The 16,597-nt window shown below is 41.3% G+C and overlaps 1 protein-coding gene across 2 annotated transcripts in view; it reads right to left on the minus strand.

The window, feature by feature from the left end:
- RAB11FIP5 (RAB11 family interacting protein 5) overlaps positions 1-16,597 on the minus strand; it is a 265,942-nt gene that overhangs the window by 44,294 nt on the left and 205,051 nt on the right. For both annotated transcript variants that reach the window (XM_029594593.1, XM_029594602.1), the window contains exon 4: positions 84-2,786. In XM_029594593.1, coding sequence (XP_029450453.1) covers positions 84-2,786 — 2,703 coding nt within the window. The remainder of the gene's footprint in view (positions 1-83; positions 2,787-16,597) is intronic.

Consider the following 16,597-nt stretch of genomic DNA (forward strand, 5'->3'; position numbering starts at 1 on the left):
AAAAGAAAAAATATATATATAATATGAAGCTGTTTGTTAATTTAGTTACTATTTCGTACATTTCTTCCCCCCAGAAAGCTCACCTGATCCTCTGCTGCAAAGACAGTTTCTCAGCCGGCTGTGTCTCCTGGGGCAAAACCTTGAGGACCGAGGCTTTCACACCACTGGATGGAGGCGAATGGGAGGAGGAGGAGGAGGAAAGGTTTGCTGCCTCGGCGGTCAATGCAGGAGGTCCATAGGTTGCACATGATATGACAGGTGAAGGGAAATTAGATAGTTTATGACTTTCTGCAACCACAAGGGAAGGAGTGGAGGAAGCCAAAGGCCGGCCATCATGCAGGAATGGTGATGTAAACAGTCTGTCTTCAAGGAAGTTGTGAGCTCGAGGGCCATGTGGTGCAGCCTTCCGGTGAAGATCCTTGAAGCACAAATCTTCTTGAAAGGAAATATCCGGCGATGCAGAGTGAGTTGAGGAAATGCTCAATGTCCTTTCTACAAAGGGGTTGTTCTGACTAGACAAAGGAGCTCCATCAGCTGGTACAAAGGGATTCACGGGTGTAAGCGCGTCTCCTTTATTGCACCCCAGTTCTCCCAGATCTGATTCTAATCTCCAAAACTCTGCATTCTTGCAATCTACAACCGTACCATCTGATAATTCAGATTTCTGATTTAGAGAAAGCCCTGACTTGTTTACTAATTCATCTCCATGTCCTTTGTTTTGTTGTTCTATTTCCAGCACACTGTCTACTGATACGCTAGGAGAGTAAATTGTGTGTTCAGTGGTTTGGCCATGCGTTTTACTAATTTGAGTTTTTGGATAGTCTCCTTCCTCATGTTTATCACTGTATAAACAGTTATTTTTCAGTACTGCACTAGACCTGAGATCTTCTGAAATAATTTCTTCAAGTTTATTATAGTAGTGCTGATCTTGCTCAAAAGTATGTTTCATTGGCAATTGTTGCTGTTCCTCCAAAGCAGACCAGAAAAATAAACTTGATTCATCATTTTTCTTCCTATTGGCATCAAGCTTCTCAGGGATACCTTCCTTTCCACTTATGACCAATGATGTAGACTGCAAAAAGTTAATTTGCAAATCTTTCCTTTGTCCACTAATGTCTAATTTGATACATTTTGACTGGTCATCATCAATTAAGTCAGAATTAAGGTGATGCTCAAAAACATCCAATTTATTTGAATTGTCTTCAGCACTTAACAGGTCTAATCTGTCTAGTGAGAATTTTGAAAGGCATGTCTTGAACTGCTCAGCCTCAGTTGCCTCATTTACATCTAACATGTTTTCCCTATTAGAGGTGGCCTGCCTTTTAAGCTCATTATCTTGTTCCTCCAAATTACAGGTGGATTTGGTGTCCTCGCTGATGGAGGATCGCCTCTCAGATTTTACTTCAATTACTGCTTCAAACACAGGTGGGTCTGGAGTCACAAGGGAGACCCTTTCTCTGTTTGTCATAATGTTTTGCTCCTCAACTTTCTCCTTTGGGCTCTCAACTTGTTTTTCACCTTTACCCCTTTCCTCGTTGTCTTGATTACTTGTTTGCTTATCCAATTCTGTCTTGGCATCTTTGCCTTCAAAAGCAAATGATGTAAAGCACCTTGGAGGTTTTGGTGGCAACATCGACATTTGTGAACTGGTCTCTAGTCCATTACCCGAGTCTCTTTTAACATCTCCTTCCTTTTCAAGTGCCTCAGTCTCCAGAGGGGAAGCAATGTTTACTTCAGCAAAATTAGAGTGTTTATTATAGGCGTCCTCTGACATTACAGATGACTGTGGCTCAAGTGTACTTGTCTCAAGCACATGGTTCACAGTTGTATAATCAATAGCAGCTTCTTGTTTTCTAAAACTCCAGTCACTAACACGGTTGAGATTTATCTCCACCTCACTGATACGCTGGTGAACTGTAACTGGTAACGACTCAGTCATCTGGGCTTTTAGGATCTGTGATGGGATGGCAGAGATATTCTCAGGTTTCTCGGAAACGACCTTCACAGGAGTCTCTAAGGAAGTTCTCTGGGTTGATTTAGGAAGACCAGTCAAATGATTTGTTTCTTTAAGAACACCAAGACTTGGAGGGGCATATTTGTATAATTTGTTCTCATTCAAAGTGTTTCTTCCCTCAGGTGCATTTATGCCATCCTCCAAGGTGAATGCAACTTGACCTTTAGTTTCTGGTAATGGTCTCAGTCTTGCTGACGTAATTTGAAGAACTTTAGGCTTATCATTCTCATCTAAAAAGCTTGTAGGAATGTGAACCTTTGGTTTGGTACGCGGCAAAATGGTCTCTGTTATCTGCACAGCAGTGGCTTCCGAACAAGACTCTGGAGTAACAGGCAGTTCATCAACACTTTGTAGTTTAGTACGTTTCATTTCTCCCCACTCGTTTTCCTTTATATCTAATTCTTGAACTACTTTCTCCGAACTTCCAGACCATGAAATATTTAAAGAATCATCACAAGGGCCAGCACAGCTTACTTTCAAAATGTCCTCCGAGGTTAAAGAGGCCGAAGGTCTTGGGCAATTAACTTCTTGTTTAAGTCTGCTTGTTGCAAAGGAATCAAAGGACTCGTCCCATTCAGACGTGAGTGAAGCAGCAAAGGGGTTGAGGTCTTGAAAAGGTTTAAATCCTTGGGATACTGTAGAATTGTCTGGCGCAGAACCTTCATTGTCCTCCTTTCTTTCCTGAGAATTGGTGGAGGCAGACGGACAGTAATCCTCAAAGGGAGAAATGCTTTCAGCAGCTTCTGCAGTAGCAGGAGACCCAGAATGAAAACTAGAGAAAAAGTGAGCAGGTGAAGGAGAATTTAGTACCTTTTCAGATAGGAGATGCTCAAAGAAAGGGTTGTTATGCAGAGAATTATAAAAGGGGTTGGCAGGAGTCAAGCTTTCAAGCGGATTTTTCCTCCGCAGCTACGAAATGGTTAGTGAAAGGCATGCTTAAAGGGTAAACTACAGCAGCAGTAGAACGCTGGTCAGAAAAACGAGTCAAGGGAGAAGCAGCATTTGAGCTGGTTTCTACCTGAGGAGACACGTCCAGGCTCTGGAGGGAAGACAAAGTAGTCCTCCTGGTTAGTGCTAAAGCAACCTCCATATTATATCATATGTATATACATATACAAAAAAATATAAGTAGTAGATAATGCAACAAATAAAAAGAGAAGTGACAAATATAGGATTAATATACTCAGTAACAAAAGGCATAGCACCGTTTTAAACCAGAACTTGGAATTCTTTTCTCTAATTTCTATTTTCAAAACAACTTTTTGTCAGATGTTACATTTCTCTTTTGCAGCAAAAATAAAAGCAGACACATTGAGTGGAAGCTTGTTCTTGTTACTAAAGTTGTACCATTACCAGAGTCAGTAACACCCAAGAGGGCGTCGAGTTCCATGACGCAGAGCCTACAGCTATCCAAGCAGTCTTATCTAATTTGATTCTCTATTAGGTAATGTAGTTATACATAGTACTTAAGAAAATAACTTGACAGAGAGAATATCACTTTCTGATATTTAAAGGAGAATGTTCATCTTTTTATTCTCACAAGAAATGTCTACTTACCCTCGTTGCACCACTATAAAATTAGATTTTATGTTTGAAAAAAATTCATACAAAATGTACCACCTAAGCCAGTCCCCTCTAAAGAAACAAAGCTGTTGGATGCTGACGAAATCATCACTAGTGTAAACATATAATAAAGCCAACAATGGCATCTTCAGCAGTGTGTTCTATTTGGGCACTACATTAGTTCAACTCTGACTTTGACAGAGTTGAGGGGCTGAGGTGAAAGTGGCCCCAAACCCAGCAGTTAAATGAACAGAAAATGTCCAACCAAAGATTACTATTATCAGCATCAAACTGCAAAACAGCATGAGTTCATGAATTTGTATTTTTTTTATTTATTTATTTATTTATTTAAACAAATTTATATACTGTTTTCCAGTAAGGCTTACTGACCAAAACGGTTTACAGCAGTAAATAACCTTAACAGTTAAAAGGTTAAAAATTAATACTAAATAAAACTTAAAACAGTAAAATAGGTATGAATAAAAATACAACATTTTAGGCAATCAATAAAAATAATGATGACTAAACAGAGAATGGCCAATTACATTAAAAAATTTTAAAGTAAGAATAAGTAAAGTAATATAATATAATACAAACTTATTTAGTCTTATTTACTTAGCTAAGATGTTTCTAAATCTTTAAAAGCCTCTTGAAAGAAATAGGTTTTTAAAGCCTTCTTAAATTCCTTCCGGCTGCTTATTAGCCTAAGCGAGTCAGGCAATGCATTCCACAGAATGGGGCCAGCAACCGAGAAAGCTCTATTTCTTGTTATACTCAATGCCGCATTCTTCACTGAGGGAATTTCCAATAAATGTTTTCCTGTAGATCTTAGTTCTCTCTGTGGTTTATAGATATGTAAAGTGAAACACATCCAAGTGGAGTCACTATTGTTCAACAGAGAATGGATTAACATGATGATTTTATAACGAATTCTATATTTAACTGGAAGCCAGTGTAATTTGTGCAGAATAGGTGAGATGTGATGTTTTAATGGAGTACCGGTAAGAAGTCTAGCTGCCGAGTTCAGTATCAATTGTAAAGGCTTAATAGTAGAATCAGGCAATCCCAAATATAAGCCGTTACAATAGTCTAGACCAGACAGAATCAGTGCTTGAAGCACTGAGCGATAATCATGAGAAAATAAAAGGGGCCACAATCTTTTCAGAACATGCAATTTGAAAAATGAAGTTTTAACCACTTTTGAAATGTGTTGCTTTAGTGATAAGTTAGTATCTACCCATACACCGAGGTTACGTGCTAATTTAGTAACCTGTATGGTTTCAGTACCTATGGTTAAGCAAGTTGGTGGGGCGTTGGTAGGGTTGGATATAAAGCTTAAACACAGAAGCTCTGTTTTCTTTTTATTGAGCTTTAGACGGTTATGAGCCATCCATTGCTCAATTGTACTGATATAAAGTTGGATCAGAGAAAAAGTATCTGCCCAGGATGACTTATACGGAACAAATAGCTGAATATCGTCAGCATAAAGTTTGAACTGAACATTCAGTGCAGATAGAATTTGGCACAAAGGTAAAAGATAAATATTGAACAATATTGGAGACAACGAGGAGCCCTGAGGAACACCGGTTGATTGGGCATATTTTTGGGAAGAAAAGGTGCCTAAATTAATTTGGCAGATACGGTTTGAGAGAAAGCTTCTGAACCAGCTCAAAACTGTCGATTTGATACCTATAAGTTGTAGGGCAGATAATAATAATTTATGGTCCAGCGTATCAAATGCTGCTGAGATATCTAATAAAATGACTACATAATCCGTATAAGAATCGAAACCTCTCAGGAAGGTGTCAAAAGAGGATAGTAGTAAAGTCTCAGTGGAATGTCCCTTCCTGAACCCATGCTGACTCGGATGGAGTATGTCATGCTCGGATAAATAATCTTATAGCTGGTATAAGACTACCGATTCCAAAATTTTTGCTAATGAGCATAAGGTGGCGATAGGTCTCAAGTTAGAAAAATCCATAAATGGAAGTTTTTTGTTCTTTAAAATAGGCAATATTGACGTTTGTTTTAATGAGTCAGGGAACTTACCAGAGTCCAAAGATTGGTTAAGAAGTAGGCATAAGTAGTCAGGGTATTTTTCGACAATACTTCCTACTGCAGCATTTTGACCTTGTTTCTCCTTAGCTTTATAAATATTGCACCAGGGATAAAAGTAATCCTGTTTTAAAAAGGTAACTTATAGGTTATCGGTCCTTTCAACTCATGCAGTAGTAGCAAAGCTTTTAATAGCTGTTTTGCTATATAGCTGATGCTATAACAACTTCTACATTATGGAGTTAATTTTGAAAAAGAGGCCTGTAAAAGACACATTGTAGCAATTTTCAAAGGCCCATTTACATGCATAAAACCTTCAGCCCTATGGAGTGAATTTTCAAAAGAGATAGGTGCATAAAAGTAGAAATGTTTAAAAGTCCATTTATGTGTGTAAATCCTTTTGAAAATTACCTCCTGTATTTTCAGAAAGCTAGCACAAGTAGGTTAAACTGGCAAGTGATTAGGCCAGGGAATTCTGCAAGCATTTAGCTGTCACTTAGACTTCTGAAAACATATATTGGATTATTTTAAGTAATAATACAAATTTTTAAAAGATGCACATTTATATTAGGTCATCAAAAATGACATAGTTAAGAATCAAGTCAGAGTGGCACAAGAAGAGTTCAAGAAATTAGTGGGGAAGGGCTCCTAGGCACTTGCCAAGAAGTGGCATTTTCTGAGGTGTTACCCAATTTGTTGCACAAAGAAAATAAATGCATGACTGAAAAGCTGGTTTAAAGAAAAGGGTGTAGACTTTCTTAGGGACTAAGGCTCTATTAAGAGGGGAAAAAAGATTTTATAGTAGTAGTTGCCTGCAATAGTTTGGTCACCAATTGACAAGAGTTAAATCGAGAAGAGGGGTGAGTGGATGGGATGCTGGTAGACTCAGGTTATCACCTCCAACCAACAAATGAGCAAAGTGTGAAAAAAAAAATCAATCTCAAAGCTACCTGAAAAAAAGGGAGAATATGAGGGAAGACAAGGGAATAAGCAATATGTGGAAGGCTCTGAGTATAAATGTTCATAGTCAAGGTGATAAAATCTTAGGGGCGGATTTTAAAAGGGTCGCGCGCGTAAATCCTTCCAGATTTACGCGCGCCTATTTTGCATAGGCCGCCGGCGTGCGTAAAGCCCCAGGACACGCGTAAGTCCCGGGGCTTTCGAAAATGGGCGGGAGGGGGCGTGTCCGGGGCGTCCCCGAAACGACATGGCATTTCGGGGGCGTGCCGCGGCGTTTCGGGGGCGGGCCCAGGGGCGTGGCGCCGGCCCAGGGGCGTGGTCGAGGCCTCCGGACCAGCCCCCGGGACCGGAGGACGGAGCAGGGCTGCCGGCGACATGCGCAAAGTTACGCCTGCTTTCAGCAGGCGTAACTTTGCCGACAAAGGTAAGGGGGGGTTTAGATAGGGCCGGGGGGGTGAGTTAGGTAGGGGAAGGTGGGGGGAGGGCGAAGAAAAGTTCCCTCCGAGGCCGCTCTGAAATCGGAGCGGCCTCGGAGGGAACAGGCAGCGCGCGCGCTGGACTCGGCACGCGCAGGTTGCACAAATGTGCACCCCCTTGCGCGCGCCGACCCCGGATTTTATAAGATACGCACGGCTACGCGCATATCTTATAAAATCCAGCGTACTTTTGAAGATCTACCTCTTAGACTTTATTCCCTATAGCCAGAGACAGATTTCTATTTTTTCGCTGCCACAGAAACATGGTTTAGTGAGTCCTGTAACTAGGATATAGCCACAACCGGTTATAATCTGTTTTGAATGATAGGCTAGTCAGAAAAGGGAAGAAAGTAGCACTTTGTGCAAGAACAATAACTTGAATGCAAGATAAATGCAGGGATCTAGGGAAGGGAAGCTGCACTGTGGACTACCCTGGAAAGGGGAGATAGCACATCCATGCTTACCGGTGTATTCTACCGTTGTCCATTTACAGACAGAATTGGTGAATACAGATTTTTTTTGTAATTAATATATTTTATTCAAGGAACAAACTCAGCTCCAAAATGATGAAACATCCCTCCATATCGACATATAACATTCCTGAAATTTTAAGACAGAGACAAACCCTCTCCCCTATCCCCTCATGTCACTTTCATAAATATAGAAACATAGAAACATAGAAATGACGGCAGAAGAAGACCAAATGGCCCATCCAGTCTGCCCAGCAAGCTTCACACATTTTTTTCTCTCATACTTATCTGTTTCTCTTAGCTCTTGGTTCTATTTCCCTTCCACCCCCACCATTAATGTAGAGAGCAGTGATGGAGCTGCATCCAAGTGAAATATCTAGCTTGATTAGTTAGGGGTAGTAGGGGTAGTAACCGCCGCAATAAGCAAGCTACACCCATGCTTATTTGTTTTACCCAGACTATGTTGTACAGCCCTTGTTGGTTGTTTTTTCTTCTCCCCTGCCGTTGAAGCAGGGAGCTATGCTGGATATGCGTGAAGTATCAGTTTTTTTCTCCCCTGCCGTTGAAGCAGAGAGCCATGCTGGATATGCATTGAAAGTGAAGTATCAGGCACATTTGGTTTGGGGTAGTAACCGCCGTAACAAGCCAGCTACTCCCCACTTTGTGATTGCGAATCCTTTTTTCTTCTCCCCTGCCGTTGAAGCTATGCTGGATATGCGTGAAGCATCAGTTTTTCTTTTCCCCTGCTGTAGAAGCAGAGAGCTATGCTGGAAATGCGTGATGTATCAGTCTTTCTCCCATGCCGTTGAAGCAAAGAGCCATGCTGGATATGCATGGAAAGTGAAGTATCAGGCACATTTGGTTTGGGGTAGTAACCGCCGTAACAAGCCAGCTACTCCCCGCTTTGTGAGTGCGAACCCTTTTTTCTTCTCCCCTGCCGTTGAAGCAGAGAGCTATGCTGTATATGCATTGAAAGTGAAGTATCAGGCATATTTGTTTTGGGGTAGTAACCGCCGTAACAAGCCAGCTACTCCCCTCTTTGTAAGTGCAAATCCTTTTTTCACATTTCCTCTTGCTGTTGAAGCTTAGAGCGATGTTGGAGTCACAGTAAGCATGTGTATGTTTATTGAATAAGGGTATTGTGTCCAGGCAGTAGCCATCATTCTGGCGAGTCACCCACTCTTCATTGGCGGCCTCTTGACTTTATGGATCCACAGTGTTTATCCCACGCCCCTTTGAAGTCCTTCACAGTTCTGGTCTTCACCACATCCTTCGGAAGGGCATTCCAGGCATCCACCACCCTCTCCGTGAAGAAATACTTCCTGACATTGGTTCTAAGTCTTCCTCCCTGGAGCTTCAAATCGTGACCCCTGGTTCTGCTGATTTTTTTCCTACGGAAAAGGTTTGTCGTTGTCTTTGGATCATTAAAACCTTTCAAGTATCTGAAAGTCTGTATCATATCACCTCTGCTCCTCCTTTCCTCCAGGGTGTACATATTTAGATTCTTCAATCTCTCCTCATAAGTCATTTGATGAAGACCTTCCACCTTTTTGGTCACCCTTCTCTGGACCGCCTCCATCTTGTCTCTGTCTCTTCGGAGATACGGTCTCCAGAACTGAACACAATACTCCAGGTGAGGTCTCACCAAGGACCTGTACAAGGGGATAATCACTTCCCTTTTCTTACTCGATATTCCTCTCTCTATGCAGCCCAGCATTCTTCTGGCTTTAGCTATCGCCTTGTCACATTGTTTCGCCGACTTCAGATCATTAGACACCATCACCCCAAGGTCTCTCTCCTGCTCCGTGCACATCAGCCTTTCTCCCCCCCATCGAATACAGTTCATTCGGATTTCCACACCCCATATGCATGACTTTGCACTTCTTGGCATTGAATGTCAGCTGCCATATCTTCGACCACTCTTCCATCTTCCTTAAATCCCGTCTCATTCTCTCCACTCCTTCCGGCGTGTCCACTCTGTTGCAGATCTTAGTGTCATCCGCAAAAAGACATACCTTACCTTCTATCCCTTCCGCAATGTCGCTCACAAAGATATTGAAAAGGACCGGTCCCAACACCGATCCCTGCGGTACACCGCTTAAAACCGCTCTCTCTGAAGAGAGAGCGGTTTTAAGCGGTGTTAAGCGGTTTTAAATCCATTTTGGTATCCGCAAGGCACCCAAGCAGTAATAAAGTACACCCAGCCTTACCCTCCAATCTCAAATGAATCTATCCTTATCCAAAAAGCCCAGAAATACTTGGGTGTGGTCAACACTGATTAATCGTTCATACGGCTACCAAAAAGGGAGAAGGCGATGCTGGTAGGAGATTTTAATTTGCTTGATGATAAACAGAGCATTCCATCTGGAAAAATCGAATTGAAGACATCCTGAACTCCCAACATAACATGCCATGCTGGGTGAGACCGAGGGTCCATCAAGCCCATCATCCTGTTTCCAACAGAGGCCAAACCAGGCCACAAGTACCTGGCAAGTACCCAAACAGTAAACAGGATCCCTTGCTGCTATCGGGCAGTGATAAGTAGTGGCTATTCCCTAAAATAGGGCTCTCCAGCAAGTTGTAACCAGAATCCCCAAAAAGTAATCAACAATACTGGACCGGGCACTTACAAATGGGGAAACTGTTTCTAGTTTCAAAAACAGGTGATCAGAGCTCCAATGATCAGCAGACAGTGTGGTTTAACGTCAGGGCAAAGGCAGAAAGGCAATCATGCAAAGGTCAAGCTCTTTCACCAATTTTATTAACAGACACACAGAATACAACAGTGGATAAGGACCCAGTTTCCTTCACGTTGCACTTCCTTAGACTCCCACTTGATCTCAGACTTTCACCTCACATCTAAGGTTTCTTTGTTTACAGCCCTATGCTGTCTTGAATTATGCTACTGTTTTTTTCCATCACCTCCACAGGCAGGCCCATTCCATGCCACCATCACCTTTTCTGTGAAAAACTAATTCTCTAACATGAAGAACTGTTGCCCATACTATAGGGTTCCTCTTTGTTTAATCCATTCCATTTCAGAAAATCTTCCCACTCTTGCCAGCCCCTCCCCTTAAGGGTACTCCTCCATTTTAAGTCCAGGACCTTGACTTTTGTATAACCCTTTCCGGCTTTGGCTCCTTGTACTAAACTATACTATTTGATGACCACTGGAGTTCAAGTGATCACCTACTTGGATGTTAGAAATGTTCTTGCTATTTACAAGTACCAAGCCCAGTATCACTCCCTCACGTTCGGGCCAATACAGAAAACTTCGCGGAAAAGCGGGCGATCCAGTAAATAAATGTATGTAAATGAGGGCCCACGGTAAAAGGAGGCGCTAGTGACACTAGCGCATCCCTAGCGCCTCCTTTTTGACAGGAGCAGCAGCTGTCAGCGGGTTTGACAGCTGATGCTCAATTTTACCAGCGTCGGTTCTCGAACCCGCTGACAGCCCGCTGTCAGGGTTCGTAAAACAGACGCCGGCTAAATTGAGCGTCCGTCTTCCAACCCACGGGCAGATTTTTCATTTTTTTTTTTTTTTTTTTAATTTTGGGACCTCCGACTTAATATCGCTATGATATTAAGTCGGAGGCTGTACAGAAAAGCAGTTTTTTCTGCTTTTCTATACACTTTCCGGTGCCGGCTGAAATTAAGCCAGTCTTTGGCAGGCGTTAATTTCTCAAAGTAAAATGTGCGGCTTCGCTGCACATTTTACTTTCTGTATCGTGCGGGAATAACTAATAGGGCCATCAATATGAATTTGCATGTTGCGGGAGCTATTCGTTTCGGGGAGAGGGGGGGGCGGGGTTGGCCGCGCGTTTTCGACGCGCTATTACCCCTTACTGTAGAAGAGGTAAAAATATCGTGTCGAAAACGCGCGGCCAAACGCAGGCTAACAGTGCGCTCCACCGGAAATCCATCCCCATCACAGATTGAGAGTTACCATCATCCCCTGAGACGGAGTGGCTGGGATAAATTTTTTTAATTTCCTTTTCCCAAGTTTAGGAATTGCTGAACTTGAGAAATTTGTCCTCAGCCTTTCCTCAGTTATCAAAGGCAGCAAATCAAAGTAGTACAGCCATAAATGTCCTTCAGCAAGAAGTTTCCTCCCTTTCTGGAGTTGTTCTGAATAATCAGATGGCCTTGGGCATGTTAGCCAAAGAAGGTGATGTTTGTCAAGTGATTAATACTATCTGTTGCACCTATATTGATAAACAAAGGGATATTCAAAAATCTGTCCCTACCCTGACAGATTTAGCTAATCAGGCTCATTAGCTCAGTGTGGGTAGTTTACAGATTGATGGGAACTGGGATTTCCTGGGAACTGGAGCTTTATTTAGAGGATTGGGAAATAAATTTGCTTACTTCATTCTTTTGTTATTGGATTGGTTATGATATGTGTCTTTTCTTGTATAGTGCCTTATGTCTTTCTGCAGGAAGAATGCCTCCTTGGTGTCTTCTACTACCATCATGGTGGTTGACACTCTTCTTCCACTCAGCCACCCCTGGAATTTCCTGAGACATCTTCACTGTTGAGTTATCACTGAGCTGAATGGCTATCTGAACCACACACGCTGCAGTGGATGCAGGGAAAGCTTCCCCAGTAGTTTAGCTAACTGCCATCATAAACAATGAGACTATGCTTTTAGGCCTAGCTAGAAACTGAAGGCAGAAGTACTGAAAATGACATAGCTACAAGCATGCTAGGAATTATATATTAATATAATCTTTAGTTGCAAAGGCCTAACCATATATGGAGGAAGTTAAAATTGTTTACTCCAAAAAGTATAGGTCATTTCTTAGGAAAAATGTAAGCTTATGCATAAGTATTAGGTAAATTTAAAAAAACATCTCTACAAAATTAAGAGAAGGTTATTACAAATTGTTAGTGCTAGACTGTTAAAAACCTCTACTAGAAGCTAATGATTTCCGCTCAGTGCTACAGGCTCTCATATTCTCTTCACTGGACTACTATAATTCTCTGTTATTAGGCCTTCCACAAAACCACTTTACGTCCTCTGCAGGTTCTGCAGAATTCTGCAGCTAGAGTTTTAACAAATTGCAAAAAACGAGATCATATCACACCAATTTTAATACATTTACACTGGGCTTCCGATTACACAGAGAATATGGTATAAAACTTACTGCATTCTTCATAAAGCAATATATGGACAGAAAACTGACTGGCTAAATTTCTCAATCCGACTATACACTCCACACAGATCACTGAGGTCGGCAAATAAAGGTTTACTTCATCTCCCTTCAGGAAATATGGCCCATCTGATCTTGGTGTGTGAGAGAATCATCTCTATTGCAGGACCTAGCCTTTGGAACACTATGCCTGCAGAGTTATGGCTTGAAACAGACAAAAAAAATTTTAAAATTTTTTTAAAAAGACCTAAAAACCAGAAGATCTAAAAAAAAAAAAAAAAGTCATTAAAATCAAGAGTCTCGAAATATTGTTTGTTATTCAGTGATGTTTCTCTCTTAAGCTATTGTATCCGGTCTTTTAGATTAATAATGTACATTTTATATACTGTTGTGTTTTTTGTTCTATGTTCTTTTACTGTAAACCGTTGTGATGTATTTTTGAACGACTGCATACAAAACTTTTTAAATAAATAAATCACTAAAATACACTGAATTAGGTATAAGATTCTTGGAATTTAATGAATATTGATAAAATGTCATTAACATTCATGTACTGTGTGATATGTTGACTATTGATTTGGCTATAGCTTGTTATTGTCTTAAGATAATTTATAATGTGTGAATTGTTGCTGAGCCACTCAGAGCTCTCGTATTCTGGGTTGCTGTCCGTAACCTATTATCTCTGTCCGTGCACAAATATTAAAATAAGATAATAAAATAAGGAAGTAAGTTAATTGCATTCTGTTTCTTTAGTGATTACAAATTTTTCTTTAAAGCATTTAAATTGGTATAGACAGATATGTACAAAGCCAGGCCAATGGGTCTTCTGGATATGTCCTAGCTATGGGATATTCCACAATAGCAGGATGAATTAGCCATAACATGTGGGTGAAGTCATCCAGCGGTACCAAACAAACCTCCATCTCATAGCTGGGAGAGCTTTTGCTCTACTGAGCATGTGCAGGAAATCCCACTTGGGGTTGCATTGTGAGGCCCCTCAGTTGATTTTAGAGCTCAATGTAGCTAAGTAGTCAATTCTCCGGGAAGGTGGGTGGGTATTTAGTATAGCTAATTTGTCCTGCTATCTACAGAAAACTCCATTTATGGTAAGCAAACTTGTTTTTTTTCCATCGATAAGCAGGGCTGAATTAGCTATGACATGTAGGGAAGTCCCAAGCTGAGGGTTGCAGTAGTACATTTAATGAATAAGCAACCTGGACCTCACTGCAGAAAGTAGACGACTATTAAATGAACAAGCTAAGCAAACTGCTTATCCAAATTTATTGTCATTCAGAGATCGTTCAGACAGTAATCGGACGTAAAGGTGTGTACTGATAACCACACTGCAGTTTTGCAGATATCTTCGAGAGACATGGCTCGTAGATGAGTCACTGATACAGCCATGGTTCTAACTTGATAAGCCTTGATAGTTTCTGTAATCTGAAGCCTGCTATCCAGTTGCACAATTTATGTTTGGTCATGGCTATGCCTAATCTATTGGGATTGTAAGAAACGAATAATTGAAAAGGCTGACAAGGAGGCAGAGTTCTTCTCTTATAGTAAGCCACGTGCATGAGGAAGTACACAGTTAACACGATGCCTTGATTAATATGGAACACTAATACAATCTTCGGCAGAAATTTTGGGCGGGTAAAGAGAACCCCCCCCCCCCCCCCCCTATTGTGAAAAATTGCATACAAGGCAGATAATGAATGAAATCCTGAAGTTTGTTCACTCTTCTGGCTGAAGTTATTGCTACCAGCAATATTACTTTCCATGTTAAAAATTTGAGGCTGTCTCCTGGGGTTCAAAAGGTGCCTTGATTAGTTATTCCAGGATCACATTTAGATCCCATGAAACAGGAAGTTTTAGAACTGGTGGTTTAGTATGCCACAAGCCCTTCATAAATTTTGACATTAATGGATGAATGGAGAAAGGCTTGCCCTCTGTTTGAAGATGGTAAGCTGCTATGGCACTGAGATGTACTTTTACTGATGAAGTGGCAAGACCAGCTTCAGAAAGTGAGAACAGATAATTTAGCAACTCTTGATTTGCATGTGAATGGATCCAAACTGTTGTGATGACACTGTGTGGAAAACCTTTTCCATATGAAAGCATAAGCTCTTCTTGTTGAAGGTTTTCTGGCAGACACTGCTTTAGGTAAGGACAAGTCTTATCATTGAGCATTCAACAATCAAGCTGTCAGGTTGAGGGAGGGAAGACTCTGATGAAATAGATGTCCCTCTTCTTAAGTTAACAACTATGGATCTGAACAGTGAGGTATCAGAAGATGACTGGATACCTATACTTGATAAGTGAACCAGGCTTGTCTGGAACAAGCTGTGAGGATTAGATGGGTCCAGTCCTTCAGTACGTTTTTGCACCGTTCTGGCTATTAGCAGAATCAGTGGAAAAAGCATACATGAGATGTGCATGCCAATGAAGCAGAAGTGTCCTGAGCAGAGCTGAGTTTGCTGGAAAGAACAGAGAAAAATGTTTCTAGTTATCTGTTTTGTTCTGATTCAGATAGATCAATTACTGGAAATTCCCAGAGACTGGCTGTGGATTGCTGAAGGGACCATTCATGTGAATAAAAGATTCTGCAGAAACAATCTGCCAATGCATTGGAGATTCCAGGAAAGTAGGTTGCTTGATGTCAGCATGCTCATTCCCATATTTTTTTTAATCACTTCTTGGCACAGAGTCCAAGATCTGGTGCCTCTTTGATTATTCACATAAAACATGGTGACTTGTCTATTTGGATGAGAATGTTCTTTCCTTGAGGAAGTGAGTGAACGCTGTTAGAATGTACCTTATCACTCATCTTGAGAAAACTGATTAGAAATTATTTCTCCAACCTCTTGTGGAAGCATCCATTACTAAGGTTATTTGGGGAGGAACTTGAGGCAGTGGCTGGACCCCTTACGCAAAATGAAGGGGTCCAGCCACCAACTTAATTTTGCTTTACTTCCGTTGAAATCTCTCTTTGGTTGTTAGGGAATGAGTTAGCTGGTCCCACTGGAATTGAAGACCCCACTGTAGTTAACATATGTGTATGTCAGTTAGCGAGACACTGATTGCTGCCACCATGTGACCAGGTTGCCTCTATAAAAATAAAAAACCTCAGGAAATACTAAAATAGCCTATTGACACCAAAAACAGTTTTTGCCCATTGGCACTCTTGAGAATTCCCCTTTTTCATATGGGGTAATCTATAGCTAGGGTTTCCCCATTTGTGAGGGCTGCAATCCTGCTTATGTGTGGAGAAAGCAGATTTGCATACCTATAACTGGTGTCCTCTGATGATGGCAGGATTTTGGTCTTCGCAAAGTTCACCTGCCTCCCCTTGGAGTTCATTCTTCAAGTCTAAGCTAAATTATGGACTGAAGGGGCTCACATAGAGGCCTGCTGCACATGTCCAGTCGGGCATGCTGAAATTTTCTAAAAACTGTGAAGTTAAACTTCTGCATGTGATGTCAACCATGTGTGTGGACTGACATTCTGCAGTCCTTGGAGAACACGTTATAGGTAAGCAGCTGCTCTCCCTAGAAACGTCACCCATTTTCCTATTTTTTTTTCCCAATTTCCATCATCTACTAAAAATCTATTTATTTTCATGTAATAGTTCCTGATGCTCCTTGGGAACATTGGTAGCACTGGGATCATTTTCATGAGGTCGCAGTCCTTGAGGCATTAACTGTATTGAATCTTGTAGAATAACACAATATTTCCCAGCTTTGCAGACAATTTCCTTTTCTGTCAATAAACAGGGCTGAATTAGCCATAACATGTGGGGGACATCATCCAGAAGCATTGAACAGCCCTCTCTCTCATAGCTAGTAGAGGTTTTTCTCTGTTGAGCATTTGTGGGAATTCTTGCTTGGGCATGACCTTGTGAATCCCCC

The sequence above is a fragment of the Rhinatrema bivittatum genome, chromosome 1 (genome assembly GCF_901001135.1).
Source record: "Rhinatrema bivittatum chromosome 1, aRhiBiv1.1, whole genome shotgun sequence".
In the NCBI taxonomy this organism is placed as follows: Eukaryota; Metazoa; Chordata; class Amphibia; order Gymnophiona; family Rhinatrematidae; genus Rhinatrema; species Rhinatrema bivittatum.